This window comes from Baudoinia panamericana (assembly GCF_000338955.1).
Source record: "Baudoinia panamericana UAMH 10762 unplaced genomic scaffold BAUCOscaffold_15, whole genome shotgun sequence".
NCBI classification, from domain to species: domain Eukaryota; kingdom Fungi; phylum Ascomycota; class Dothideomycetes; order Mycosphaerellales; family Teratosphaeriaceae; genus Baudoinia; species Baudoinia panamericana.
Genome location: NW_006911271.1, coordinates 799,036 through 823,493, shown reverse-complemented (window position 1 = coordinate 823,493; position 24,458 = coordinate 799,036). Strand labels below are relative to the sequence as shown.

At 55.0% G+C, this 24,458-nt stretch overlaps 10 protein-coding genes across 10 annotated transcripts; 5 read left to right on the top strand and 5 right to left on the bottom strand.

Annotated features, from left to right (window-relative positions):
• Positions 1–137: 137 nt before the first annotated feature.
• On the top strand, positions 138–2,927 carry BAUCODRAFT_79867 (uncharacterized protein; the record flags this gene model as incomplete). Its single annotated transcript, XM_007683289.1, has 2 exons — positions 138–2,328; positions 2,662–2,927. The coding sequence occupies 2 exons, from the start codon at positions 138–140 to the stop codon at positions 2,925–2,927; spliced, it is 2,457 nt and encodes an 818-aa protein (XP_007681479.1).
• A 265-nt stretch (positions 2,928–3,192) lies between these two features.
• On the bottom strand, positions 3,193–4,219 carry BAUCODRAFT_127339 (uncharacterized protein; the record flags this gene model as incomplete). The annotated part of the gene is made up of 2 exons (XM_007683567.1): positions 3,193–4,101; positions 4,151–4,219. 2 exons carry the CDS (start codon positions 4,217–4,219, stop codon positions 3,193–3,195), a joined length of 978 nt encoding a protein of 325 aa, XP_007681757.1.
• Positions 4,220–6,353: 2,134 nt separating this feature from the next.
• BAUCODRAFT_39613 (uncharacterized protein) lies at positions 6,354–11,084 on the bottom strand. The gene is made up of 2 exons (XM_007683238.1): positions 10,224–11,084; positions 6,354–10,176 (listed from the first exon to the last, which is right to left on the bottom strand). Exons 1-2 carry the CDS (start codon positions 10,960–10,962, stop codon positions 6,581–6,583), a joined length of 4,335 nt encoding a protein of 1,444 aa, XP_007681428.1. The 5' UTR covers positions 10,963–11,084; the 3' UTR covers positions 6,354–6,580.
• Positions 11,085–11,392: 308 nt separating this feature from the next.
• BAUCODRAFT_79975 (uncharacterized protein) lies at positions 11,393–13,220 on the top strand (the record flags this gene model as incomplete). The annotated part of the gene is made up of 2 exons (XM_007683296.1): positions 11,393–11,700; positions 11,750–13,220. 2 exons carry the CDS (start codon positions 11,393–11,395, stop codon positions 13,218–13,220), a joined length of 1,779 nt encoding a protein of 592 aa, XP_007681486.1.
• Positions 13,221–13,479: 259 nt separating this feature from the next.
• On the top strand, positions 13,480–15,025 carry BAUCODRAFT_45860 (uncharacterized protein; the record flags this gene model as incomplete). Its single annotated transcript, XM_007683258.1, has 3 exons — positions 13,480–13,644; positions 13,951–14,749; positions 14,814–15,025. Coding segments are annotated over 3 exons (1,176 nt in total), but the record flags the coding sequence as incomplete, so codon positions are not given.
• Positions 15,026–15,093: 68 nt separating this feature from the next.
• BAUCODRAFT_143830 (uncharacterized protein) lies at positions 15,094–17,600 on the bottom strand. The gene is made up of 3 exons (XM_007683566.1): positions 17,161–17,600; positions 16,231–17,115; positions 15,094–16,171 (listed from the first exon to the last, which is right to left on the bottom strand). Exons 1-3 carry the CDS (start codon positions 17,178–17,180, stop codon positions 15,424–15,426), a joined length of 1,653 nt encoding a protein of 550 aa, XP_007681756.1. The 5' UTR covers positions 17,181–17,600; the 3' UTR covers positions 15,094–15,423.
• An 813-nt stretch (positions 17,601–18,413) lies between these two features.
• BAUCODRAFT_143829 (glycoside hydrolase family 13 protein) lies at positions 18,414–19,851 on the top strand. The gene has a single exon (XM_007683565.1). It carries the CDS (start codon positions 18,432–18,434, stop codon positions 19,596–19,598), a length of 1,167 nt encoding a protein of 388 aa, XP_007681755.1. The 5' UTR covers positions 18,414–18,431; the 3' UTR covers positions 19,599–19,851.
• Positions 19,852–19,853: 2 nt separating this feature from the next.
• Positions 19,854–21,446, top strand: BAUCODRAFT_39606 (uncharacterized protein). Its single transcript, XM_007683237.1, has 2 exons — positions 19,854–20,786; positions 20,881–21,446. The coding sequence occupies exons 1-2, from the start codon at positions 20,249–20,251 to the stop codon at positions 21,120–21,122; spliced, it is 780 nt and encodes a 259-aa protein (XP_007681427.1). The 5' UTR covers positions 19,854–20,248; the 3' UTR covers positions 21,123–21,446.
• Positions 21,447–21,463: 17 nt separating this feature from the next.
• Positions 21,464–22,066, bottom strand: BAUCODRAFT_328814 (uncharacterized protein). Its single transcript, XM_007683564.1, has 2 exons — positions 21,990–22,066; positions 21,464–21,934 (listed from the first exon to the last, which is right to left on the bottom strand). Exon 2 carries the CDS (start codon positions 21,819–21,821, stop codon positions 21,537–21,539), a length of 285 nt encoding a protein of 94 aa, XP_007681754.1. The 5' UTR covers positions 21,822–21,934; positions 21,990–22,066; the 3' UTR covers positions 21,464–21,536.
• Positions 22,067–22,677: 611 nt separating this feature from the next.
• Positions 22,678–24,249, bottom strand: BAUCODRAFT_39604 (uncharacterized protein). Its single transcript, XM_007683236.1, has 2 exons — positions 24,189–24,249; positions 22,678–24,098 (listed from the first exon to the last, which is right to left on the bottom strand). Exon 2 carries the CDS (start codon positions 23,974–23,976, stop codon positions 22,840–22,842), a length of 1,137 nt encoding a protein of 378 aa, XP_007681426.1. The 5' UTR covers positions 23,977–24,098; positions 24,189–24,249; the 3' UTR covers positions 22,678–22,839.
• Between the last annotated feature and the right edge of the window lie 209 nt (positions 24,250–24,458).

Sequence of the window (24,458 nt, the reverse complement as noted above, 5' to 3'; positions counted from 1 at the left end):
CACAAGACTCGAAGCGGTTAGCGTGTGTTTACAAAGATCAACAGTCACATCGACCATCAATGACAGCGACATCGACGACAAATTCCGGCAAGGCTATCACACCATCCACGTCGCACCACTCTGCTAGTACAATCGCGATGCCTCGCGTGCGCGCCTCGGCGGCCAACAACACCACCTACACCGAAAGCCCCGCCAAACGCGTCCAGATTCCCCTCAACGACGACGACTCCGAGAAAGCGGCACGTCTCCAATCGCGCAAACTTGCCCACAACAAACAGATAGACCAGCTCAGGGCCGCCACCTCACCAGCCAGGAAGCGCAAATCACTAGGCGGAAGCGGAAGCGAGAGAGATGGCGCGCCGCATACGCCCTCCCAGGACCCGCAACAAGGCTTCACCGTAACCGGCGATGCGGTCACGCCGATGAAACGTGTACCTATTTTAGCAAATTTCGAGGAATGGATGAAGATGGCGACAGACAACAAGATCAATGCGAGTAACAGCTGGAACTTCGCGTTGATAGATTATTTCCATGATATGAGTTTGTTGCGGGAAGGGGATGGGGTGAACTTTCAGAAGGCGAGTTGTACGCTGGATGGGTGTGTGAAGATTTATACGAGTCGGGTGGATAGTGTTGCGACGGAGACGGGGAAGTTGTTGAGTGGATTGGCGGATAGTGGGGCAAGTAAGAAGCGGAGGGGTGGGGAGGAGGAGGGTGAGGATGTTGAAGAGGAGGAAGAGGGCGAGGATGGCGAGGTGAAGAAGAAGACGCGGAAGAAGGCAAGTCGGTCTGCGGAGGCTACCTTGGTGGCGAGTTTCGACCAACTGAGGTTGAAGAAGATGGAGTTGGAGTTTAGTGTTGATCCGTTGTTTAAGAAGGCTGCGGCGGATTTTGATGAGGGTGGTGCGAAGGGGCTGTTGATGAACCATTTGAGTATCGATGGGACGGGAAGGATTGTGTTTGATAGCAGTGATGATGTGCAGGCGGAGGACGAGGCGCGGAGGGATAGTATGGAGCCAGAGGGTGAGGGTGAGGGTGAGCAAGAGAAGGCGAAAGTGGAGGTGGAGGAGGATGGACCGATTGATATGGTAAGCTTAGCCGCACGCTTCTTTCCGGATTTGAATGTGCTGGACGAGCAGGAGATCTGTCCCACGATGAAAGGATTCGAGCTGGGCGGCGATGGCGTTGGAGCGGACCTACCTTTCCTCAAGGCGCCGGACTACTGGCGTGACGATCAAACCAAGAACGCCGAGTCCGACGACAACCCATCACGACAAGACGACGCACCACCCTTCGCCATGAACGACGACGACTACGATGCAGCTCCCCTCGCCGACTTCACGAGCGCAGGCTTCGGCGAAGGCGGTGAAGCCTGGGCCCGCTCCGCAGCCTTACACCCCCAGATGCACGTCCTCCCCACCACCGAAAACGGCCTCGAACTCGACGCGGCGGAAGCAGGAGGCGAAGTAGGCACCTTCGACGCCAACTCAGCCTCCTACGGCGTAACGCTCTCCCACCGTCCCACCACTACCGCCACAGACGCAGAGAACATCCTCAACTACTTCGACGCCGCTTTACATGGTAACAAGGGCTGGGCCGGTCCCGAACACTGGAAGATTGCCCGGATCAAAGAAGCCAATAAACCTGCGCAGCCGGGACGGACGAGGAAGGAGAAGGAGCCGTTCGAAATTGACTTTCTCGCTCCACTGAGTGCGGAGGTGCAAGTGGCGATGGGCACCATGGCGACGAGCAATGCGCAGATTTCCCTGCCGAGGAGGGAGTGGAGGAGTCGGAGTAGGAATTTGTTGCCGGACGATCGACATTTCAATTCGAAGGATTTGTTGAAGTTGTTTCTGAAGCCGAAGGCGTGGTTGGGGTCACGCAAGGCTGCGAAGGTGGTGCAGGTGGATGGGGAGTTGGACGAGGCGTATTGGGCTACTGCTGGCGCCGCAAGTGCAGATGCTGCGAAGGCTCAGCTTCACCCGATGGACGACGATGCGCCGGTGCAAGGCGACTACGATGCGAACTTCTTCCAGGACGACAATCTACCCCTACCCGGCCTGGACGCGGACGGCGAAGACGATGGACTGGAGTTTGCGGATGCGAGAGAGACATTCTCGCTTGCTGCCGCTGAAGGGCCGGAGGGCGCTGGTATCGACTCGGTCTCCACGGCTACGGGATCTTCGCAGCCGGAATCTGGAGCCTTTGGGGCACAGCTCATAACGCAATCGCGGCGTCTAAGACCGGAGTACGTGGCGTACGCACGAGTGGCGAAGAAGGTCGATGTGCGGCGGTTGAAGGAGGAGATGTGGCGAGGGATTGGCTTTGGTGAGTACAAACCTCTCCCTTACGGACTCCTACCCTGCGCTTTCTGCTGCACTTCCTTTGCGCGAATGTCGGAAGACGTGTTACTGGCGAATATAAAGTGCCAAGCGAGCTTTGACTGCTACATACGGCCATAGGTCGCAGAGAACAGAGGATCCCGTCCGCTCTCCTGTACTTAAGCTGCGAACCGGTGGATTAGTACTGCGGTGGGTGACCACGTGGGAATACCCGCTGCTGTATGTTTTGCTTTTGTCCGATCATACACAGCAGATGGGCAAGGGACTGGATTGCAGGTTCGACTCTTGCAGCTATGTGCTAACCTTTTGGCCCACGCAGATGCCGATAAAGCAACCCCACAAACGCCAGCCCTCACTCACATCCCAGCTTTAGCGAAAGACGAATCGGGTGCGCTGCGGTTCACGGAGGTGATGAATAGTCTACAGCATGTCTACCCGAAGCAGCAGATGGCGGATATCAGCACGTCGTATGGTTTCATCTGCTTACTGCATCTGGCCAATGAGAAAGGGTTGGTAATTGAGAACGTGGACGACTGGCAGGATTTGGTGGTGAGGAAGGATGAGACGGCCGTTGATTTGGATTAACATGGAGACTGAATCACGCCAGTGCAAACAAAGCTGCCATCTCTTGATGTTGTGCCCATGGTGACTCCAGATTCTGCAGTGTTGGCAGCAACTAGCAGCTGCGCGCCAACAGTCGCTCAAGCAAGAACGTACGCCATACTCCATTCAGCTGTCACTTCATGTCTCTCATGCAGAAACTTTCCATCTTGAACACCGGCATCTCCCACACAGTATCGTACATTTGTAGACCCGGCGATACTTGCAGCATAGACATCATGTTATGTTCTTACGCCCGCTGAAACTGCAACGGCCGCGTCGCCTCCGTCGGCGCAATATGCTGCACGGCATTCCAATCTATCGCCTCCCACCAATCCGCCAAGAAACTCCGCTTCCCACTAATCCCATAATCCCGCAACCACACATGCTCCCACGTATTCACACACAACACCGGCGCCACGCTTGTCCCTCCCGGCGGTAGGGAAGCCCGCTCATGCGAACTCTGCGAGTGCGCGCCAAACGCGCCGAGCGGCCGTGTGGTGGTTTGGTAGGTTTGGTAGCCCTCCGCGTTGGTTGTGTTTGTGTCGAGGCCTTGCTGCCGGTACCCTGCTTCTGGGTAAGGTGAGCCGGCGAGGTAGGTTGTCAGGATCCGCCAGGCGCCGCGGCCGGTTTGGCCCGGAGGGGGGTCGAGGTTACGGGCCCAGACTAACCACACGAAACCGGGTCCGAACATCGCGGAGGCCGTGTCGAGCATAGTCGTTCGTAGCGTCTCTATACTTCCAAACGTGGCGGTGAGGGATTGATGGAGTGTGGGCATTCGATCCAACTTCATGGGCGAAGGACTCATGGTGAGGAAGAAGGCATGGTTGTTGCTGGCCATGCTGGCGTGGTTGAAGAGGGCGGCGGCCATGGGGTCGCGGGCGAAGCGGATGGCGAGGTCTTTGGGTTTGTCATCTTGGTAGGATTCGCCTGCTGTGAGTTCGTTGAGTTTGGAGACGAGGAGGGCTTGGTAGTTGGTCCAGGCTATTTGGAAGGCTTGGGGGCTGAGAAGGCCAGGGATGCCATGGAGCTTGAATGTGTCATCGTAGGGGAGTGCAGGGACGGAGTGGGTGAGGCGGGAGGTGGATTGGAAGGAGCGGCGTTGGGGGAGTTGGGTTTGCCGTGAGCGGGGAGGTTGTGAGAGGAGGGATGCTCTGGTCTGGAGGAGGTTAGTAAGGACGCGGTAGTGATATGATTGAACGACGAACGCATGCTGGGCATGTCCATGCTGAAGCTGTGAAGGCACTGGCTGGGCGTGCTAGTCGTCTCGTGATCATCGTGGTCGTGTGTGCCATGCTTCTAACCAACTTCGCAATGCTCGAAGTGAACATCTCGACGCCGTGCTGAGGATTACACCTCTGGTGTAGCGCTGAGCATTCCCGCACTCTCCGCTAACCGCGCCGCAACTTCGCATCTCCGCCAATCCTTGACTTTCACGGAAACCACCTCATACAAACGCACCATGTGTTTCATCTTCACTCTGCAACAGACTGTCTTGGAACCACAGACAGCACTGACGCTATCGTTAGTCAGGCTGCCGATGCGTAAAGGACCGCTGTCATTGTCACCACACATACATGTACGAACCTGGCTATTGTAGGACGCGATCTCTTCCTGCCCAGCAGCGCGTACACAAGCCCGACACGGTAAGACAAAGGCCACTGCAAGCATAGCAGTAGGTGTGTACTCTCTCTCTCTTCTTCTTCTTTCCGCAGCGCTCGTCACTCTGCTGTTCTGACTGTTTCCCTCCCTCTTTCCCCTTTCGCCTGTAAAAGGTCTGCGCTGGTCGCACGTAATAGTAATACCACCTTTTCCGAAGAACCAAGAAGAAGAAACCATCATGAAGGTCATACTTGTTCCATCGCTGTTGATGTTGTCAGCAGCAGCGCGGGTCGTTTGGGTGCAAGAAGAGCTCAATCTCCGCCAGCCCAGCGTGACTCGCAACAGCGGCGTTATTACGCGAGACACAACAATATTATGCGGACCGTCCTTCCCAAGCGACTTCACCTGTCCGATATCAACCAGCTGCTTGAGTCTCAACACCACCTCCTCAGTCAAAGCAGTGCTCTGCTGTCCTGCAGGTCAGGATTGCAAGACCATCCAACCCATCAGCTGCGACTTGAGCCTGCAGAATGCGACGCTTAATGCAGGAAGTCAGCTCCATGCGGACCCACCGACTCAGCTTGCTACATGTGGGACGGCGTGTTGCCCGATGGACTACTCCTGTCAGAACGGGAATTGCTACGCACAGAGTGCTTCTGCCGCGGTGTCCACACCCGCATCATCCTCCGCTACTTCATTCCCCGCTGCATCGTCTTTCTCTTCCACTGCAGCGCCCACTACAAGCGCAACGAGGGCGACCTTGACTACGATCTCAACCACAGCTTCGCTGCTCGCTCCGTCCGCGGCCGCAGCAACTGTACCTGCGGATGATGGTGCGCCTGGCGGACACAACGACTTCTCCGGCGCATCCTTCGCCGTAGGCTTCATACCTGGCATCTTCCTCGGAGCACTTTTAACAGCGTGTCTCCTACTCCTGCTTTTCCGCAAGCGCTCAACACGCAGCTCCCACGTCAACGAGAAGCAAAGTCCGCGGGACACGCTCACCGACCTCGGCACGCTGAGCCGCCGACCAACAATGCACGGCCGTTCCATCTCCGAACCAACACCAGATCCTAAATCCGGCCACCGAACCGACTTCTTGCGCTTCACGCCACCACGAGTAGTACCAGATGTACACACAGGCTACAGTGTAGACATCCGCTCCCCAGCCTCCGGCCCAAAAACACCAGCTCGAACTCCCAAAGCGGTCAGGGCACTATTCAGCCGCTCACCCTTCCTCAACCAAACCCCATCCACGCCGCCATCCGTCCACCCTCCCCTCCCAGCGCATCTAAAGCGTGGCACCCTCTCCTTCACCATCAGCCCGATCCGCGTACTCAAGAAGCAGAAAAGCATGCACTCCCTCCGCCGCCAAATGACGGATGGCTCGCACGGAAGCAGCAGCAATGCCAACAGGCGCAGCACGCGGCCGGAGATGGCGACCCGAAGCGGCAGTACCGAAACCATTCAGGTGCTCATGCCGTCCAACGAGCCGTACACGCCTGACCAGCGGCCGCAGGCAGAAGCACCCAGCACGCTAGCATCGACCAGCACGTACTCCTCGCACCAGCACCACACTCCGGAAGCACGCTGGCAGTCTTCGACGCCAACAGACATCCCAGCGCAGCAGTCACCACCTCAGACCGTCGCCAGGACACCCTATGCCAGCTCGAGCCGGTATCCGACGCAGATGTTCACGCCCACACCAACCCGGTTGGCGAGCGGCTCCGGCGACGAAAGGGGTCAAGCTGCTACGCTTGGAACTCCGTACACCCCGAGTCGGTACTATGCGAATGGGATTGGGCGAGGCAGGTTGACGGATAGTATTGCGGAGGAGCCGGAGTTTCTTGCTCTGCCGCCGCGAAGAGAGGAGAGGAGGGATACGACGTTCAGTGCCATGATGGAGCGGGCGGGGTTGAGAAGGAGTGATTTGTATATGGGAAGTGGGAATCTTCGGCCGTAAAATGCAGTCTTGCAGCTTGGTAAGAAAGGCTTCACAGATCTATGACACCATCTACTCCACGTAATGCGACAGCTCAATGGCCACTCCTCTCCCACATCTCCCTGAACCACCCCCCTTCCCTCTCTAACAACTCCCCGGGCTTCCCCATCTCCACCACCCTTCCCTTATCCAATACAATGATGCGATCGAAATCCCCAATCGTACGCAACCGGTGCGCAACAGCAATTACCGTACTCTCCCGAAATTCCTCCTTGATAATACTCATCATCAACTCCTCCGTCACCGTGTCTACAGAACCTGTCATCTCATCCAGAATTAACAACTTCGATTTCCGGAGTAATGCTCTTGCCACGGCGAAAAGTTGTAATTGCCCGTGCGAAAGCGAGAGTTCGGTCATGGAGGCGTCTAGACCACCTTGTTGGTTCACTAAGTCAAGGAGGCCGACACGTGCGAGCGCTGCTTCCGCTGCGGAGTCAGAGGCGAGCTGTAACGGGTCGATATTATCACGCAGTGTGCCGGGGACGGTGATGGCTTCTTGCGGTAATGCTGTGAGACGGGAGCGGATGGTTTGGCGAGGTATGGTTGATAGATCCATATCGTCTAGGGTTATTGTGCCGGAGGAGTTGTCGAGCAGGCGTAGTAGCGTGAGGAGGAGCGAGCTCTTGCCGCTTCCTGAACGGCCGCAGATTCCTACTTTTTCTCCTGCTGAGATGGAGAAGGTGAGGTCGTCGAGGACTGTTTCGCCATTGGAGCTGTAGGAGGCGCTGACGTTGGCGTAGACTAGTGCGCCGCGTTGTGGCCATGTTACGGGAGGAGTCTGATCTTCTTCCGGTTTGTCTTCGGGCGTGGTGCTGGACTCGAAGTTCTTGCAGCGCGCAACTGCGCCTAGGCAGGTTTCCAGAGATGTCCATGCGGTGATAAGGTAGGCTAGATTTTGGTTGAAGCTCAGAACGTTCAGTAACGAAACGCCAATGGAACCGGCTGAAGATGTGTTGCGGAGTGTAATGGCCAGGCTCACAACGATGGTGGCCAGAGCTGCTGTGACAAGGTCGAGGACAAGATTGAGCCAGCGCTGAATGCAGAGCATCAAGTAGAAAGGCCGTTGTGAGGCGTCGAGCAGGCTTTGACATTTCGCGTGGTTTGCGCTCTGCCACCCGAAAGACCGAATGGTGGTGACTCCAGCTAGCGCCTCGCTAATGAACGTGAGTAATGGTGCCTGAGCCTCCAGATCCATGAAACGGAGTTGACGCGATGTGCGAAGGTAGAACCGCTGCAAGCAGTAGAGCACGAAGAGCACTGCCGGCATGGCCACCCCAACATATTCAGCTCCGGCAGCAATAAGGATTGCGCCACCAATGAACAAGGCAAGCCCATCCAGAGTTTGCATAACGGCGCCTGCGAGCTCACCCTCAATGACTGACATGTCGTTTGCAAATCGATTGAGCGTCACGCCGGAGTCGGTATCGACGAAGAAAGAGTACGGCGCCCTCATGACCGCGTGCAGCAGTTGCTGGTGCAATTGCGCGGAGCTCTTCGGTACGGTCTTGACCAACATTGTGTAGATGTGCACGAACACCGAAATGACACCCGTGGCGGCCAGGAGCATGTAGACGATGATCCAGACACTAAGCGGCAGCTGCAGTCTCCCGCCGGTGTGTGACTGCGACCACCATTGGGCCCACAGATCCGGAAACTTCACGCCGAAAGCGAAGGTGGCCGCAGTGATGACGACGACAGTGCCGTATTCCCATCCGAGACTTCGAGCATAGTAGCCGTACACCGCCATGTCACCGGTCCGACGTGCTAGATCTTGCTGGGCATCGTCTGCAGAAGGTGACGGCTTAGCCGGAATTATATCGTCAGCGGGAGCTGCGGTTCGATCACTGCTGCCAGTCTGTCCGCCCTTCAGGTACAGCTCATAGACATATCCCTTATGCTGTTGCAGATCAGCGAAGCTACCTTGCTCGGCAATAGCTCCGTCATGTGTGAGCGCAATAATATGATCAGCCTGACCAAGGTATTGCACGGCGTGTGTAGCGAGCAGCACGGTCATTCCTTGGTCCCTACAGATACCGTTGATTCCGAAGCAGTCGTCAAAAACGTGACGTGATGTACTGGCGTCAAGCCCACCAAGGGCGTCGTCGACCAACATGAGTGCTTTGCGAGCGTACAATGCTCGGGCGAGTGCCAGCCTCTGGCGCTGGCCACCAGAAAGTGAAATGCCTCTCGTCCCAATCACCGTCTCGTCTCCGTGCTGGAACGTTGTAAGGTCAACGTGCAAAGCACAGGCCTGGACAACCCTGCGATACCAAAGTTGGTCCATATCAGATTCACCGAGAATGATATTCCGGATAGCGCCATTCGGTAGCCACGGATCCTGCGCACAGTAGGCTGCTTCCTTGCCAGCTGCGGCGCGCCAAAGCTGACCGGATGTTGCTCGGACATCGCCAATTACTGCCTTCAACAACATTGACTTACCGCTGCCCACGGCTCCGACGACTAGGTTCAGCGACCCTGCAGAGAGTGCGAATTTGATATCCTGCAGTATGACTCTATGCTCTTTTCCCAATCGCACACATAGATCTGTGGCAACCACCATAGCACGGGAATGTGCGGCAAAGGGCTCTGATGGCAGAACTGAAAGCTCCGCATCTGTACCCGTTTGCGAGACACCGTTATTGTCGACAAACGGTGCTGAGTCATTTCCATCTGTCTCGGGAAGAAGCAAGAAGGCTTGCACTCGGTCGAAACTGGCCACTGCCTGCTGGAACAGCGGAATCGCATGTATCAGCTCGTGGATCGGTTGTGTCAAGAGAGCGATGAGAGATAACGCTGTGAAAGCTACTGTCGGTGTCAAAGCTTGGCCCCCGTGTATAAGCGTGAACATCATTAGTGCTAGCGGAGGCGCAAATGCCTGTGGGACGGCGCTGAAGGTGTTGCGATGCGTCACGTACTTTCTGTAGTCGGCATTCTTGATGAGCTCCTGGACGCGAAGCGCTTGAATCTTTTGCGTCAGGCAGTCGGTAAGTCCAAGCATTTTGAAGCCCTTCGGACAGCCCAGGACAGCAGCCGTGTACGATATCCGCACTTGCACAGCCGCTAGCCAGCGCTTTTGGAGTGGCAGTGCCATGTTCGAGTTCAATAAACTCAGCGCAGTGATGATGATGGTCCATGCTAGGGGAGCCACACAGGAAACTCCGATTTGCCTTTCAAGTAGGAATGTGGCTGCCCCAACCTCAAGAGGAGACGTAAGGGCTTCATCCAAACGGGATAACGCTACGTCGAGACGGCTGACGTCCGTAGTGGCATGCGTCAGAGCAGCATTATCAGCAAGCTGGTCGCCGGGTAAAGTCAAGATTTTGGTATGAACCGCAGACATCACGATGCCTCGAACCTTGGTCCTGAGGCGATGCTGCTGACGATTGGTCAATGCTCGGCTAACAGCCAAACCAAGGTAGAGACAAGCGGTGGCTACAACGAGGCCATAGCCTTGGTGTGTTGAATGTGGCGTCTGCTCAGCGCTCAGCCAGGCTGTGACGCCGTTGATGAGCAAGGCTTGGGCAAGCACGAGTGCGCTCATGAAGAGACGTGGTACAAGTAGCGCAGCCAGAGTCCACCGCACACTCCTTGCTATTACCCACAGTAGAGAATGCTTGCCGTTCTTCGATGCTGTAGCAGGTCAGCGTCAAGGCGCCATAAATGTACGCAGACCTTACTTTGTCCCCATCGTGATTGGAAGTCGTCTTCAACCTGTTGAGATGACAAGTCCTGATCGATCGGATACAACTTCTCGAATGAGATAAGGCCCTTGTAGCCTTCCAAGAACAATGGATTGATCCACCATAGCGTCGTCCTGTCGTACAAACTAACCAACGCTTCCGGAGCGTAGATTTTGTACGGTGGAAAGAGTGCTCTGCGTTTGGTACGGGCTTCGAGGCAAAGGATGAGTGTCTTTGCTGCTAAGCCAGCGGTGAAGAGAGCTGGTACGCTTCGCGGCAGCCCTGAACGTAACCATAGTGTACGGGTCTGTGGTATGTCCAGTACGAGTGAGAAAAGCATGTACGTGTTGATGAGTGAGCTGGGTCGAACAGAGCGCGTATGCTCCGCACTTGAGAGGAACAACAATGCCACGGAGGCGAGAAAGGAAAGAGTAGCTGCCGGAACCGAAGCCTTCGTCCTGTATGTTGGCGTGAGACTCCATACAACCAGCAATGCCAGCTGAGTAGCAGCTAGGGAGACGATGGCGGTCTGCTTTAGCGTACGCATGCCGGTGCCCAGCGTCTTGACATTCTTTCGCTTCAGCTGGTATGCTCGAACTGGTAGAAGGAGGAGAAGAAGTGCACATGGCGCGATCTGGAAGAAGGACTGTTCAAAGAGAAGTGTGAAATCGAAGTCGTCACGGCAGCCATGTACTGCAGGCCCAAAGATGTCGTCCGCTGCAGGCGGACAGTCCATCTCGGGGAGTACTGTCGGTCGGATGATCGCATGAGGTTGGAAGAGAAGCTGAAGAAAGCATTGGAAGAGACCGTGACTTATGCGCACTTATCGTCTCCATCGTCTCCTCTCCTCTCCCCTCCACGAGTTACACGAGCTTAAGCTGATGCAGATCGTCGCTGTAACCTAAGGCGGCAGGATTGATATCAAGCGTACGGAGCTCGGAACTCGGACCCTTCCATGATTTACGATTTACCTAAGCATAGATAAGGAAAGGATATACATCTACCTTATCGTTCATCGAGCGGTGCATAGCTGAAAAGTTAACCGCACGCTTGCAGGAAACTCTTCGAAAGCGTGTCTAGATATGTTTGTCATCATGCCTCCACCAAGGTGAGATACGTCGCATCACAGTTGTTGGTGTTTACTCAGTTACCGGCACATCTTCATCATGGTCTTGCTGTCAGCTCCTTCGATTGCTATTCTCCTTCTCCACCTTCTGTTCGATGTGAGAGTCTCTGCATACATACTTCCACTGCTTACCGCGCAGCCATCGACAGCGACACCAGCATGGCTCCAACTGGGCCCAGCGTCTCCGACTAACCTTTTAGATCCCGAACGCAACAAGCTCGGTGCGGTGGCCTCTGAAAGCTCGATATGCAGCAGTATCGGCATCAATGTTCTGCAAGCGGGTGGAAACGCCGCGGATAGTCTGGTAGCTACCGTTCTTTGTGTTGGCGTTATAGGCATGTACCACAGGTATGTCTGTCTCCGACTGGCGAGCATGTAGGTTGTTGACCTAGTGAAGCGGCATCGGTGGCGGCGGCTTTTTGCTAGTTCGAAGTTCCAATGGCTCATACGAGTTCATTGACTTTCGGGAGACGGCACCCGCTGCAGCGACGCAGGACATGTATAACAACAACACTAACAGCTCAATCTATACCGGCTTAGCCAGTGGCGTACCGGGAGAGTTGCGCGGGCTCGCCTACCTGCATGACAATTACGGCCTATTGAATTGGGAACAGGTAGTGATGCCCGCAGTTCATGTAGCGCGGTACGGCTTTCCAGTCACGCAAGACCTTGTTCGTTACATGGCTTCTGCAGTTGCTGGCATTGATAACTTTCTGGTCAACGACCCAACCTGGGCAATAGACTTTGCACCAAACGGCACTCTCCTTGGGCTGGGCGACACTATAACTCGGAAACGGTACGCAGATACGCTGGAAGCGATCGCGCAAAGGGGACCGGATGCTTTTTATACTGGACCCGTCGCTCAAGCTTTCATAGATACAGTCCAATCTAATGGCGGCATCATGACTATGCAGGACCTGAAAAACTACTCTGTCGCCATTCGGCCTCCGGCAGATATCACATATCGTGAGTTTCGGGTTCGCAGTGGTAGTGCGCCGTCTTCAGGAACGGTACTGGCATCAGTAATGAAGATCGTAGAAGGCTATACTACCATTGGGGAAGCTGCTGCGCTCAACCTCAGCACGCACCTGTTCGATGAAGCACTTCGTTTCGCGTATGGCCAGCGCTCGGAGCTGGGAGACCCATACTTTGTTGAAGGCATGGACGAGTACCAAACAGACATGTTGAGCAACGAGACAGCGGCAGACATCCGTGCGAAGATCAGTCCGTTGCATACACTGAATGTCTCTGCGTATGACCCCTCCGGCTTCGAATCCTTGGAGACACCTGGCACTTCTGCAATTGTCACGAGCGATCTTACCGGCATGGCAATCTCGCTGACGACGACCGTCAACCTGTTATTTGGGTCACACATCATAGTGCCCGAGACCGGCGTGATCCTCAACAACGAGATGAACGATTTCTCGATCCCGGGCGCGGACAACGCTTTCGGCTACATTCCCTCCCCATCCAATTACATCCGGCCTGGCAAGCGGCCATTGTCGTCCATTACACCCACCATAGTCGAGCACGCAAACGGTTCGCTGTACTATGTTGTTGGTGCAGCGGGCGGTAGCCGGATCATTACCGCCACCTTGCAGAACCTCTGGCACGTTCTGGACCAAAACATGACCGCTCCGGAAGCTCTTGTAATGCCGCGCCTACACGATCAGTTAGTGCCAAATCAAGTCAGCTTTGAGTATGCGTACGACAATCATACCGTAGCGTTCATGCAGTCGCGAGGACACAACGTTACGTGGGTCGCGCCAGGTCAGTCTACCGCGCAGTCGCTGAGGCTGCTCGGCAACGGAACGTTCGAGGCAGCAGGCGAGCCGAGACAGCTGAACAGCGGTGGTTATGCGGTTTAGTCGAACCGTATACCAAGGCATATCCGCCGTGACGTATCTGATATCATCTACATCCTCCTCACTCACTCTGTCCATGCTAATCCATGGCAAAAGATATCCAGGACGATTTGTGCACAAGCGTGGAATACTGCACCGAGCCTTACGTGCCTCACAAGTTCAGCCGGATTAATTCCGCCGAGCGTCGCTCGTTCTCCTCGACGTTTGATCTTCTTAGGCTCTCCATTGCTTCTTCATGGCCACACATCACAAACCTTTGCCTTGCGATCGATGCCATCGCCGCAAGGTTCGTTGCGACTATATTTCTCCATGTATTCGCTGTAGAGAGGCTGATGCTTCCTGCACTTACCTGTTGTTGCGAAAGAAGCGAGGTCCAAAGACACAAAAGCTCATCCCAACAGCATCGCCGTCTGTCGATTCTGGTGAAGTGCTATCGTCTTCGATACAGAGCAATCTCGGCGCAACCAGCAGTGATACTGTCCCTCCAGCAAATTCCCATGGCTTCCCAGCTCCATCCGTGCCGCTCATAGACCCACAAGGCTGGCCAGGAGCTCAACCGCAGCAACCGTTGTTGGATGATTCGCTGCTCAGCTTTGAGGCTTTCGCGCAGAATGTACTCAGCAGTGATGATTTCTTCTTCCACGCTTCAGCGTCTGCACCGCTGCCGAACGATGATGGTATCAGCCTGGGCCTGCCGACTCCGTCTGTCGCCAACCCAGCGACACCGTTTGAGATTGCTACTGGCGGTAGCACCCCACATACTGCGGTAGCTGCGACGCTCAACGACGGAGATGACAGACTACTGGTGACACCAGTCGTAGAACGTGCGATCGATCTGTTTATAGCACACCTGTATCCGGTATATCCGCTAATTAAGCGTTCACGTCTGGATGACATTGTTCGCAATGCCGAGTCGGCTTCGCAGAGTGAAAAGGCACTCATCTGGTCCATATGCGCGTCCACTCTTGCGAACGTCAACGGCTGGCCTTCCCTTGGGGCCGAACAGCGAGCAGTGTCTGCTCGGCGCTTTATACGGCAGTATCACCGTGCAAATGTGATGCGAGACATAGAGAAGGCGAAGTACGAAGACGTCTTGGTGGCTCTGTTCGTTGCAAATGCATGCTTTGAGCTAAAGCAGAGAAAGACGTCATGGTTCTACGTGAGAGAAGCGATCAATCTGGCAATAGCAGCAGGTCTTGATAACCTTGGAACGTACAGCGCGCTCGACCAAGATACTGCAACAAGATATCGGAGAGCCTACTCGCTTGTCTTCATTTCAGAGCGCGGTGCAGCGATCTTCAACAACTTTCCTGTGAGCATTCTCGATCCGCCTACATTGCCATGCCTACCACTGGTCGACGAAGACGCATCAATCTCTGTGGGACTTGGCGCACTACATAACCTCTTTAGCCTTCTGGATCACAGCTTCGTGAGACTGTGGAACGATATGCACTCTCATGCACCCCACAACACTAATTTTGCGGATTTGCTGCAGTTGCAACAGCACCTAAGGGATGCGAATCTTGCGCACGGTAAGCTGAGCGAAACTCGGCGTCGTCTGAAACGTAGCTGACTGTCGCATCCATCAACTCCTAGGCCTCTCGGACATACAGCGTGCCGATGTACTGATTACACAGCAATGGCTTCGTCTCGTCTTCTGGCAGGCCTCGCTAAGCCAGGGACTGGTATCGTCAAACGCCGCGGACGCAGCGTTCTTGTACACATACCCATTAGCAATAGCCGTTGACCTGTGTCAGATCTTGCGAACACTACCGCCTATGGCGATTGAAGTACACGGCTTGGGCATCTTTGAGAAGCAGTTCGAGATAGCGTATTCACTGATGGATGCATTGGCGCTGTCAGGCGCCAGTCGGCCGGAGCATCATGAGTGTCTGCGTTTTCTGCTGCTTACTCTGTCAGCAAGTCCAAACTCGAGGCAAGTTTATGTGAGAACGCTAAAGGACGCCATTGGTGGGCAGCAGAAGTATCGCAATTTAGCCGGGGTAGAGCTGCTAAGAGACGAAAGTGGGAGTCGGCACACTTCGAGGCGGCATTCCATAGCTCCTGTTCCGCGTTGAAGACGTCCAACAACAATATTTGCGCTATGGTAGCATTCGAAAGCTCTACATATGGGGACAGAAAGGCGTGAATCAGCCCATGAACCTACGAGTCCAGCGTTGCATCTCACGAGCCCCTATGGCACAGTTCAGACCGCTTCTACCTTTTCGACCGCGCTTTTCCCCGAAATGGGAAAGACGCCAGAAGAGTGCCCCGAAGCAGCATCGAAAGAAGCAACATCCGTCTTCGCAAACTTCCTCGCTGAGACTCTGGCATCGAAGAGAATGTCCAGCTCAGCGTATGTCCTGCCCTTTGGCTCGGGCAGCCGGAAGAAGGTCCAAATACAGCACAGGATACCGGCTCCGGCCCAGAAGAAGCCAGTCTTTGCACCCCAGTTCCATGCGCCGGGACTCAGCATGCGTGGGGTCAAGATGTTGTTAATGATGCCAGCAACGTTGTAGAAGCTTCTAGCCAGTACGACCGTCTTGTTTCGGAGGCGGGTCGAAGACAGCTCAGCCACGAGTGAGTAACAGACCGGACCGACAGTAGCGTCGTAGACGAAATTGAAGAAGAGAACAAGCGCACCGACCGCCCACAGGGCGCCTGCTTTGTCGCCGGCTATGCCAAGGAAGCCAACGATGAGCAAATCGATGGCGAGAATGACCTGGCCCCAGAAGTAAAGTGAGCGACGACCGCACCAAGTCATGAGAAACCAGGAGACCAAGACACCAACAGCGCCAAGACCGTACTGGCCAAGCGAAAGCGAAAATGCGTGGGAGGAGTCGAAGCCGGCTCGCTCGAAGAAGTAGGTGCTGTAGCCGACCATGGCGGAGCAGCCGCAGAGGACTTGGATGACCCAGACCATGCATACGATCTCGGTGCGTCTCAAGTTGACACTGAAAGCAAGAAGCTGTCAGCAAGCGCTTCAGAAAACGCAGTCATGTTCTGGACTTACCCTTTGAAGCAATCCAGGTAGCGAGCACCGGCAGTGTTTGCCTTTTCCAACTCCGTAGTGTAGACCATCATATTGATGGTTGCGTCGGGGTCGAAGTTGTTGTTCTGATTACGGGACGTGAGGCGCAGCAAGTTCTTCTTCGCCTCTTCGAACTTGCCTTTCCGTACCAGCCACCACGGCGACTCAGGAGCGAGAAGGATTCCAATGATCAACGGTACCGGCCAGATCCATTGCAAACCATACGGTAGTTTATAGGCAATGGGACCTGTTTGACCAGCAACGCCCTTGAGAACACCAGACGAGAGAAATTGTCCGATGACCCAGCAGAGGTTGACGTATGTTGTGAGGTAGGCTCGAAGGGAGACAGGGCAGACTTCAGCAGCGTAGGTGGTAGTCAGCGTTTGGAAGGCTCCCCATGGCAGGCCGCAAAGGATCTCAGCAATGACTAGCATAGTCAGGTTCTGGGCGAAGAATGCGAGGAAAACGAAGGCTGAGATGAGTGCCAGTGAGCCGATCAAGGTCCAGCGGTAACCGAATCGCTCGGCTGACATGCCGACGAAGAGCAGGCCGAGAATCTCGCCAACAGTCGCACCGTTCGTCAGGCCAGATTGCCATGCGGGAGAAATCTCGTAAGAGCCGTTTGGCTGAAGCTCTCCGAACCGCTTCTGAAAGGCAGGGAGACCGATGAGTGAGAAGACGAGCACAAGATCGAAACCTTCCATTACGATGCAAGTTGACAGCAGGACAGACCATACGACAGCCTTCGGGTACGTCTTAATGCCTTCCCAAAGGGTCATAGATCTTTCGGCCTCCGTGGCCTGGACTGCTGTGTCGAGCACATGGGTGTTGACACGTGCTAGTTCGGCAACATCTGCTGCGGCGACGCTGGCATGTCGGTCTTGTCTCGGGTTGGTGGTGGAGGCGATGGACAAGTTGCGTTTGGCAGCCATTATGAACTAGTGTGAGAGATACAAGCCCGGTCAGGAATGATTATGGCCGGAAGAGTAGCTGGACTTAGGAGAAGATGCTGTGATCTGACCGTTGTGCTGGTCGAAGCCCTTGGGTGGTGACCCAGCGGTCTTTATGTGCCATGCGGCCTCGTCTTCGAGGCATGTTGGAAGTAGCAGAGGCACACTGAAGTTTCAGCGAGCGCTCCATCGATAAGAGCACGAGCGATGCACAGTGCTCGGAAGTCTTTGCAAATGTGCTCTTGGGCCGACCTTCCACGTGAGCCAGCATCTCCGCCTCCCCCACTTTCTCTCCATGATTTCAAGCGATCATTCTCGCCTCCTATACCCAACAAGGAATGACGTGTCGCTCGAACTCTGGGTCTTGTTCTGCGCGAGCGAGGCTATGGTACTCAGCTACTTGGTTCCAGCGATTGAGCGAGCCAATAAGCATCATCTCGTATCGTGATAGATTGTCTCACCTTCCCAACGCCGCTCGATCTCCATGCGCTGTAATTCTCACCGTGAGCGCTCATACTGCACCACCATAGTCAAGATTAGGGTTGTGGAAAGGAGCACTGGATCAGATAGGTACGGTGAGAATGTTAAGAATGCGGTAAGGCTATTGTCTCGTTCCTTACCTAGCCTTTCCTTCATCCATTACTTGTCTTTGCAGCAATCATGTCGGAAAAGCCATGGTGGAGAGACAGCGTCGTCTACCAAATCTACCCTGCAAGCTTCCAAGACTCCAACAACGACGGCATTGGTGACATTCGCGGCATCATATCTCGCCTTGACTACATTCGTTCCATTGGCGTGGATGTAATATGGGTCTGTCCAATATACCAATCTCCGCAAATCGACAACGGCTACGATATCTCGGATTACCAAGAGGTTGATCCACGCTACGGCACCCTTGCGGACCTCGAGCGACTGATCGCAGAGGTCCACCGACGTGGCATGCGCGTTCTGCTCGATTTGGTCATCAACCACACCTCTGATCAGCATCAGTGGTTCAAGGAGTCACGAACGTCGAAGACGAACCCTAAGCGAGATTGGTATATCTGGAAACCTGCCAAGTATGATACTGAAGGCCAGCGCAAGCCACCGAACAACTGGCGTTCCAATTTTGGTGGCAGCGCCTGGCAGTGGGATGAAGCGACTGAAGAGTACTATCTCCACCTCTTCTGCCCAGAACAACCCGATCTCAACTGGGACAACGATGAGGCAAGGCATGCAATCTACGACAGCGCAATGGTCTTCTGGCTCGAGAAGGGAGTTGACGGCTTCCGCGTCGACACTGTTAACATGTACAGCAAAGATCCTGCCTTCCCTGACGCACCAGTCACGGATCTCAACGCGGAATGCCAAGAAGCTGGGCTGACGTACTGCAACGGGCCTCGTATGAACGAATATCTGGCCGAGATGCATGCCATTCTCAGCCGGTACGACGCTGTGACGGTCGGCGAATGTCCTTTTACACCAGACATTGACACTGTCGTTGGTTATGTTAGCGCGGCGCAAAAGAGGCTCAATATGGTCTTTCAGTTCGACGCTGTTGATATCGGTAAAGGCAAAGTCTTCCAGTACCAGACCACACCTTTCAACTACACACTCTCGGACCTCCGGAACGCCATCTCCCAAACGCAAGGCCTTCTAAGGTACCCTGATGCCTGGACGACCAGCTTCATCGAGAACCACGACCAAGCACGCAGCATCTCCCGCTTTGGCGATGACAGTCCGCGATGGCGGGTGCGAAGTGGCAAGATACTTGCTATGTTGTTCGCTTGTCTATCCGGTACCCTCTTCATATACCAGGGGCAAGAGATTGGAATGATCAACATGCCCAAGGACTGGCCTATTGAGGAATATCTGGATGTCGACTCCAGCAACTATTACAGAATGGTAGCTCAGCGGAGCAAGAATGACCCAGCAGAGCTTGCCAACGCACACGCGGCACTTCAACACTTGTCACGCGACCATGCGCGTACGCCAATGCAATGGAACGCTGCGGTAAACGGCGGCTTCACTTCGCCAGATACAAAGCCCTGGATGCGTGTGAATTCGAGCGCTACCAGTATCAATGTCGCAAAGCAGGTCAAGGACAGAGACTCTATACTCGCCTTCTGGAAACATATGCTCCAGATGCGGAAGACGTACAGTAACCTGCTTGTGCATGGTGAACTTGAGCTACTCGACCAGGACAACGGGAGCGTCTTCTCGTTTGTCAAGCAAGGGACTCGGGGTCAGCGTGCGCTGGTTACATGTAACTTCGCCGGCGAACACAGCAAGGCTCCGGGTGTGCTCAAGCACAACCAGCGTAAGCTGTTGCTGAGCAATGTCGGCTCGATCGGGGAGAGCTGCGAAGTCCATCCCGACGTGCTGGAGCCTTGGGAGGGAAGGTTGTATCTGCTGAATTGACGGATTACGGTGCGCTTTAGGAATGGCATATGGTGGAACCGCGTGATCGTGGAGCGACCCCGAGGTCAGATAGGAGGCACATGCAACGAGTCACCGCTCAAGACGTGTTGGTTAATGTATTCGGTCCGTGGCGGTCGGCATAGAGCTGCGAGATAAGAGTTCGATTGGCTGTTCCCCGCAGTCTTGGCGTGGAGGCAAGCGGTAATCAAGCCCGCACTTAGCCTCTACAGGCAAGATCGTCAACGCCTCATGCATCCGTTCTGTTGACGAGCCTCAACTCCCTTTCACTAACCCTCTTTCATTGCTTTGTCTTACGTCCTCTCCAGGTCTATATTGCTTGGTCCGCTTGTTGCTTGACAGCCCGTTAACTCCTTTATCGGCAATCAAACCCAGGAAGTAGTCAGTCGGCACATCACGCCATTGTGTGACGTAAACAATCAACGCGGGCTTAGAAAGGCACGAGCGCTTACGCAGAGAGCTCCTCGTTGTGGAGCTTGCAACTGCGGTACAACAATATATACACCAAGTACAGGGTGAAGATCACGCGACTGTCACTGGCCTGAGGGGTATACCAAGCGGTCTGCCTTTCAACGTCCACCTCTACAGCTTGCTTCTTCCCGTCTACACTCACACCGCCTTGAACTCTTGCCATGGCGGACGACGCTGCTGAGCCACAGTCATCGACTGCATCCCGCGCCCGCCGATCGTCTTTTGCAGGCCAGACCTTTGCTGATCTATTCGGCACCTCACGGCCTCGTCCGTCCAACGAGGGCAACTCTCCACCGCAGCAAGGCGGAGCGATTACACAGGCAGCCGCCCAGGCCCAACGCCGGCGCCTGTCAATCTCAACACTCGGACTCTCCGGATCACCAACCGCCTCACCGTACGGTTCGTTCCGTGGCAGACAAGATAGTGTTGGGTCTGCCAACGGCTCATTCGACGAGTCAGCCATCGAAGAAGAGACCGCACCGCGTGATCCGACTTCGGCCGGCACCCCAGCAACACCCTTCGCCAGGCGTATGAGCTTTGGTGCACGTGCTCTCAGAGATAGAGGCACTGCGGGAGGTGCTGGAGGAGGAGGCGGCACCGGGCAGAATGGTACTAAGTCACCGCCTGCTGCTTCTGCGAACCCTGCCACTGCGAAGCCACAAACCGGCACAATCTCTTCCCGAGATGCCAAGGGTCGAGGTTTGTCTTCGCATCACCATCTGTCCTTGTCACCACCTCACTGCAAGTTTATGCTTTTTCTCGCGCAGTATGCTAACTCTTACCGTCTCAACAGGCTCGACCGACTTCTGGAATGAGAACGTGCGTGCTCGCGCCGAACGTACTTCGTTTGTTGGCGGCGGTGGGGGCAGCGGCGGCAGCGGCGGAGGTGGCGGTGGGTTGACAGCACCACCTGTGCATCAGCGAGCCAAGAGCATCGCTGTGATGGACCCACCGATCCGCGAGATGCCGAAGGAGTCGCAGCGGCCAGATCACTTTCAGGAGAGGATCTTGAAGGGTGACTTCTACATGGACTGAGCAGAGAGTCCGAGGGGACACGCAACGAATGGAACGACTTGATGAAACGGTTGACGGCTGCAGGAAACAGCTGAGGGCAGGCTATCGGCGAAGACTATTGGTTTGAGCCGCAGGGCGTGCGCGCCAAGTCAGGTCTATGTGCACGCAACGGGCAGCCCTGGCATCTTGAGGGCGTTAACGCTCGTTAAACCTTTTGCAATGCAATCCACGATAATGACGGGACCGGTACGCTAGGAACAACGGTGAGGCCAACGTGACTGGCAAATGTAACAATAGCAAGCTATCAACAACGAAGAATTAGTCACAAAGCACTGACAAGACCTCGGGACTCCGCTGGATTCCTGTTCTCAATGCATGTGCCTCTAGTGACACGAGCTCAAAAAACATGACCAGCTCGCGCCAGCACGGGCCAAATCACATGACATTGCAGGCGTTGTGGGTCCTCAGGAACCGCAAGCCCCCAGACACACCTTCAATCTGCTGCTGACGAGGATGCTCAGCGCCCTGCTGCGTCCACAGCCGCGCCTCTCTCTCTCGCTGTGCTTGGTCCTCCTCATCCCGAACGCATGTGAAGATGATGTAATCAAGCAGAATATCCACGTCCGTTGCCACAACTGAGTCTCCAAGCATGTCCAAGGTCTCGACGATATCCTCCTGGGCGGCCGCGTTCGCGGACGATCTCAACAAATGACGTAGCATATCCGTACCTATCTCTGCACCGTTATGGGCGGCAATGATGTCAGGGAACAGGCTGAGTAAATTGCGCCACAGGCGAATCTGCTCAGCGCTGTAAGGACGGCCCTGGGCGGTAGCTATAGCCATGAGTAAGTTGCCCATAGCAATGATGCGCGGTGCGAGATGGCTTACCCGGAGCAGCGCCGTGCCTGTTGGTGTGAGTGGCCGACTGGGGAGATTGATCATAAAGTGGCTCGCAGTCGCCGTCGCAGCGGGTAGTCCGGCATGGTGTGTGTCGTCGAAGCCGAAGGTGAAGATCGTAGCGCTTGAATGATCGAGCGCCAGACCCGCAAGTCTTACTGCTTGGTTCACCAGGGTCTGACGACGTTGTGCGATGGTCACTTCCTCACTTTGCACGCTGCGAATAGTCTGGATACTGGTCTGACCGTGGGTGCGCGGCGATCTGGTCATGGTTAGTGGGAAGTCGTGATTGGGCTGCAGGCTTCTGTTCGTTGTCGATGTTAGTCTTTCTTCTTGCGTGAGGGTGAAGAGCTCACGTCTGCATAAAGCGCAGGTATTTTTGCCGGCAAGTCCGAGATAGGTGGTAATGCACCCATGATCGAAGATGTGGCCGCATGGCAGCTTGCGGGGGGAGGTAGCGGTTTCTAGGCAGATGCTGCAGTCGAAGTCTTCCGGTACGGTGGTCGAGAGAAGTCCTGTGGAGAGGAAGGTGGTGCGGTCAAGGAGAGCCATTGTATCCTGTGCCACTGTGCGACGTGCTATGCTGGGATGTGTTAAGGGGCTCGTTAAGTAGACTTACCTTTAGCCTCTGTGTATTGATTGCCCGATAAGTGCTGTTGGGTGAACGATAGACATTATAGCTGTGCATACACAATGGTTTAGTCGCTCGGTGGTAAATTAGCTAGGGTCGTACAAAGAAGCCATTGTATATTGTGCATATTCCAACCTCAGCTGCACACATCAGCCTTGCGATACACAATGGCAGCGCTATGCGCGTTTGAAAACAATGACTCTCGTGCTCTTACGCTTTGCCAGTCACTCTACGCTGCATGTGAAGCTGAATTGCTTCTTCAGCCATGCCATGCAGCCGCAGTACCTGCGGTTCTGAGCTGCCTAGCAGCAGGATGTCGAGTCCGGTGACATCGCCATCACCCAGCTGCTTCTTCAGCGCATTGCTCGCAGAACACCACAGATTCTTCTGCATACCTGGCAAAAAGCGCCAGACATCTCCGGCTTTGCCAGTGACTGTCGAGCCATCCCTCGGTGGCCGATATTCTTGACACAGATGTGGCACCAAATAGTAGTAGAAGAGCTCCTTGCCAGTCTTATCGAGCAAGTCTGCAAGTTGGCGGAGCATGGCTGTTCGATGCTTGGCTTCCGCTAGACGGACTTGTTCGAAGTCGTAGCGGGCGAGGTGGCTGTACAGCGTTCGTGGCTCCACCTCGAAGCGGTCTGGCAGGGTGTCGAGCAAAGCGTCTGAATTGGCAGGGTCATGAGAAGTATTGATCTGTCCAATGCGTAGCTCGTCCTTGTCAAGAGCGCCGTCCAGTGACAGTTGCATTGTTGCATTCGAGAGCTCGGTATCGTTCTCTGCTGTGAATATTGTCTCGTCGCCGGTCTCTGGTTCTTCGAACTGTCGCTCTTCTAGTACGAGAGTCATATTGCCCTTGGCCACAACATCTTCGTGCTCACTCCCTGGCGCAGCAAGTGTACCACTGTTAGGGGACGGCGCAGGGATGCCCAGATAGTGGCTCACAGCCAGCTCAGCGTGCCAGAGGTACTCAGCTTGCTCGCCCCGCCGGCCTGCATGGCGTAAGCACTCTCCGTGGCTCACCTCACCCTTGTTAATGCTGTTCCTCAAGCAACGAGCCACGAGCTCGCTCCAGCAAAACCGCTCATCGCGTTGCGCGACTTCGAGACCGTGCCACAGCTGAGCCGCAGTCTTCGGATACTTCTTCTTGGTCGTTCCGCTCGCCAGAAGTGCAGTCCTGCGCAACTCAAGCACCGCCTGCACATGATGTACGAAAACATTGCGTCCACTGCTGACAAATGTGTCGGCAACTTTCTTCAGCTCCCTCTCCCGGGAGGCCGGCGGGAATTTGTCGTAGCGCTGGATGTCCACCACAGGACGAGCCCGCGTTGCGTCTTGTGCGACCATATCGGTCAGTAGGACTCCGCCTATGCACGCTGCTCTCAGTCTACTACGTCTTGTTCGCCTAAATGGTAGGCTGCGTTGGCTGTGGCCGGACAGCATTGACATCTACATAATGAAAAGCACATCTGAGAGACAGTTGATTTCGGTTTTCAGCAGTTCACATATTGTGGAATAGCTTGGATAGCTGAAGTTCTAATGGAGTGACGTTGACGCACCTTCTCTCCAAGCGTCGGTCGCGCTTGCCACACCAGAATGCTCATCCGAGTACGACATTGCGATATAACGCCACATAAGAGTACCGACGAAAGTATCGGAGTGCAACGTAGTTTGCGCACGTACAGGATCTGTGGGTCCTTCCGAGCCAAACTGTTGGGGGTATCACAACTCGCCTGTTGGCGTTGCCCAAACTGCCATTTCCCGAGTCTCCAAAAGAAGCATTCCACCTGCGCCGCCGCTATGCATCTTCAACCATTGCGCCTATCTCA

Bases quoted from the DNA above. Each gene is read 5' to 3' on its own strand.
- BAUCODRAFT_39613 (XM_007683238.1), bottom strand. From the start codon at position 10,962: ATGGACTGTCCGCCTGCAGCGGACGACATCTTTGGGCCTGCAGTACAT. The intron at 10,177-10,223 runs GTAAGGTCTGCG...GACCTGCTACAG, and splicing joins CCAATCACGATGGGGACAAA to CATCGAAGAACGGCAAGCAT.
- BAUCODRAFT_143830 (XM_007683566.1), bottom strand. From the start codon at position 17,180: ATGGCTGCCAAACGCAACTT. The intron at 17,116-17,160 runs GTCCATCGCCTC...CCGACATGCCAG, and splicing joins ATGGCTGCCAAACGCAACTT to CGTCGCCGCAGCAGATGTTG. The intron at 16,172-16,230 runs GTAAGTCCAGAA...TCTTGCTTTCAG, and splicing joins TACCTGGATTGCTTCAAAGG to TGTCAACTTGAGACGCACCG.
- BAUCODRAFT_143829 (XM_007683565.1), top strand. From the start codon at position 18,432: ATGGTCTTCTGGCTCGAGAAGGGAGTTGACGGCTTCCGCGTCGACACT.
- BAUCODRAFT_39606 (XM_007683237.1), top strand. From the start codon at position 20,249: ATGGCGGACGACGCTGCTGAGCCACAGTCATCGACTGCATCCCGCGCC. The intron at 20,787-20,880 runs GTTTGTCTTCGC...CCGTCTCAACAG, and splicing joins CCGAGATGCCAAGGGTCGAG to GCTCGACCGACTTCTGGAAT.
- BAUCODRAFT_328814 (XM_007683564.1), bottom strand. From the start codon at position 21,821: ATGCTACGTCATTTGTTGAGATCGTCCGCGAACGCGGCCGCCCAGGAG.
- BAUCODRAFT_39604 (XM_007683236.1), bottom strand. From the start codon at position 23,976: ATGGTCGCACAAGACGCAACGCGGGCTCGTCCTGTGGTGGACATCCAG.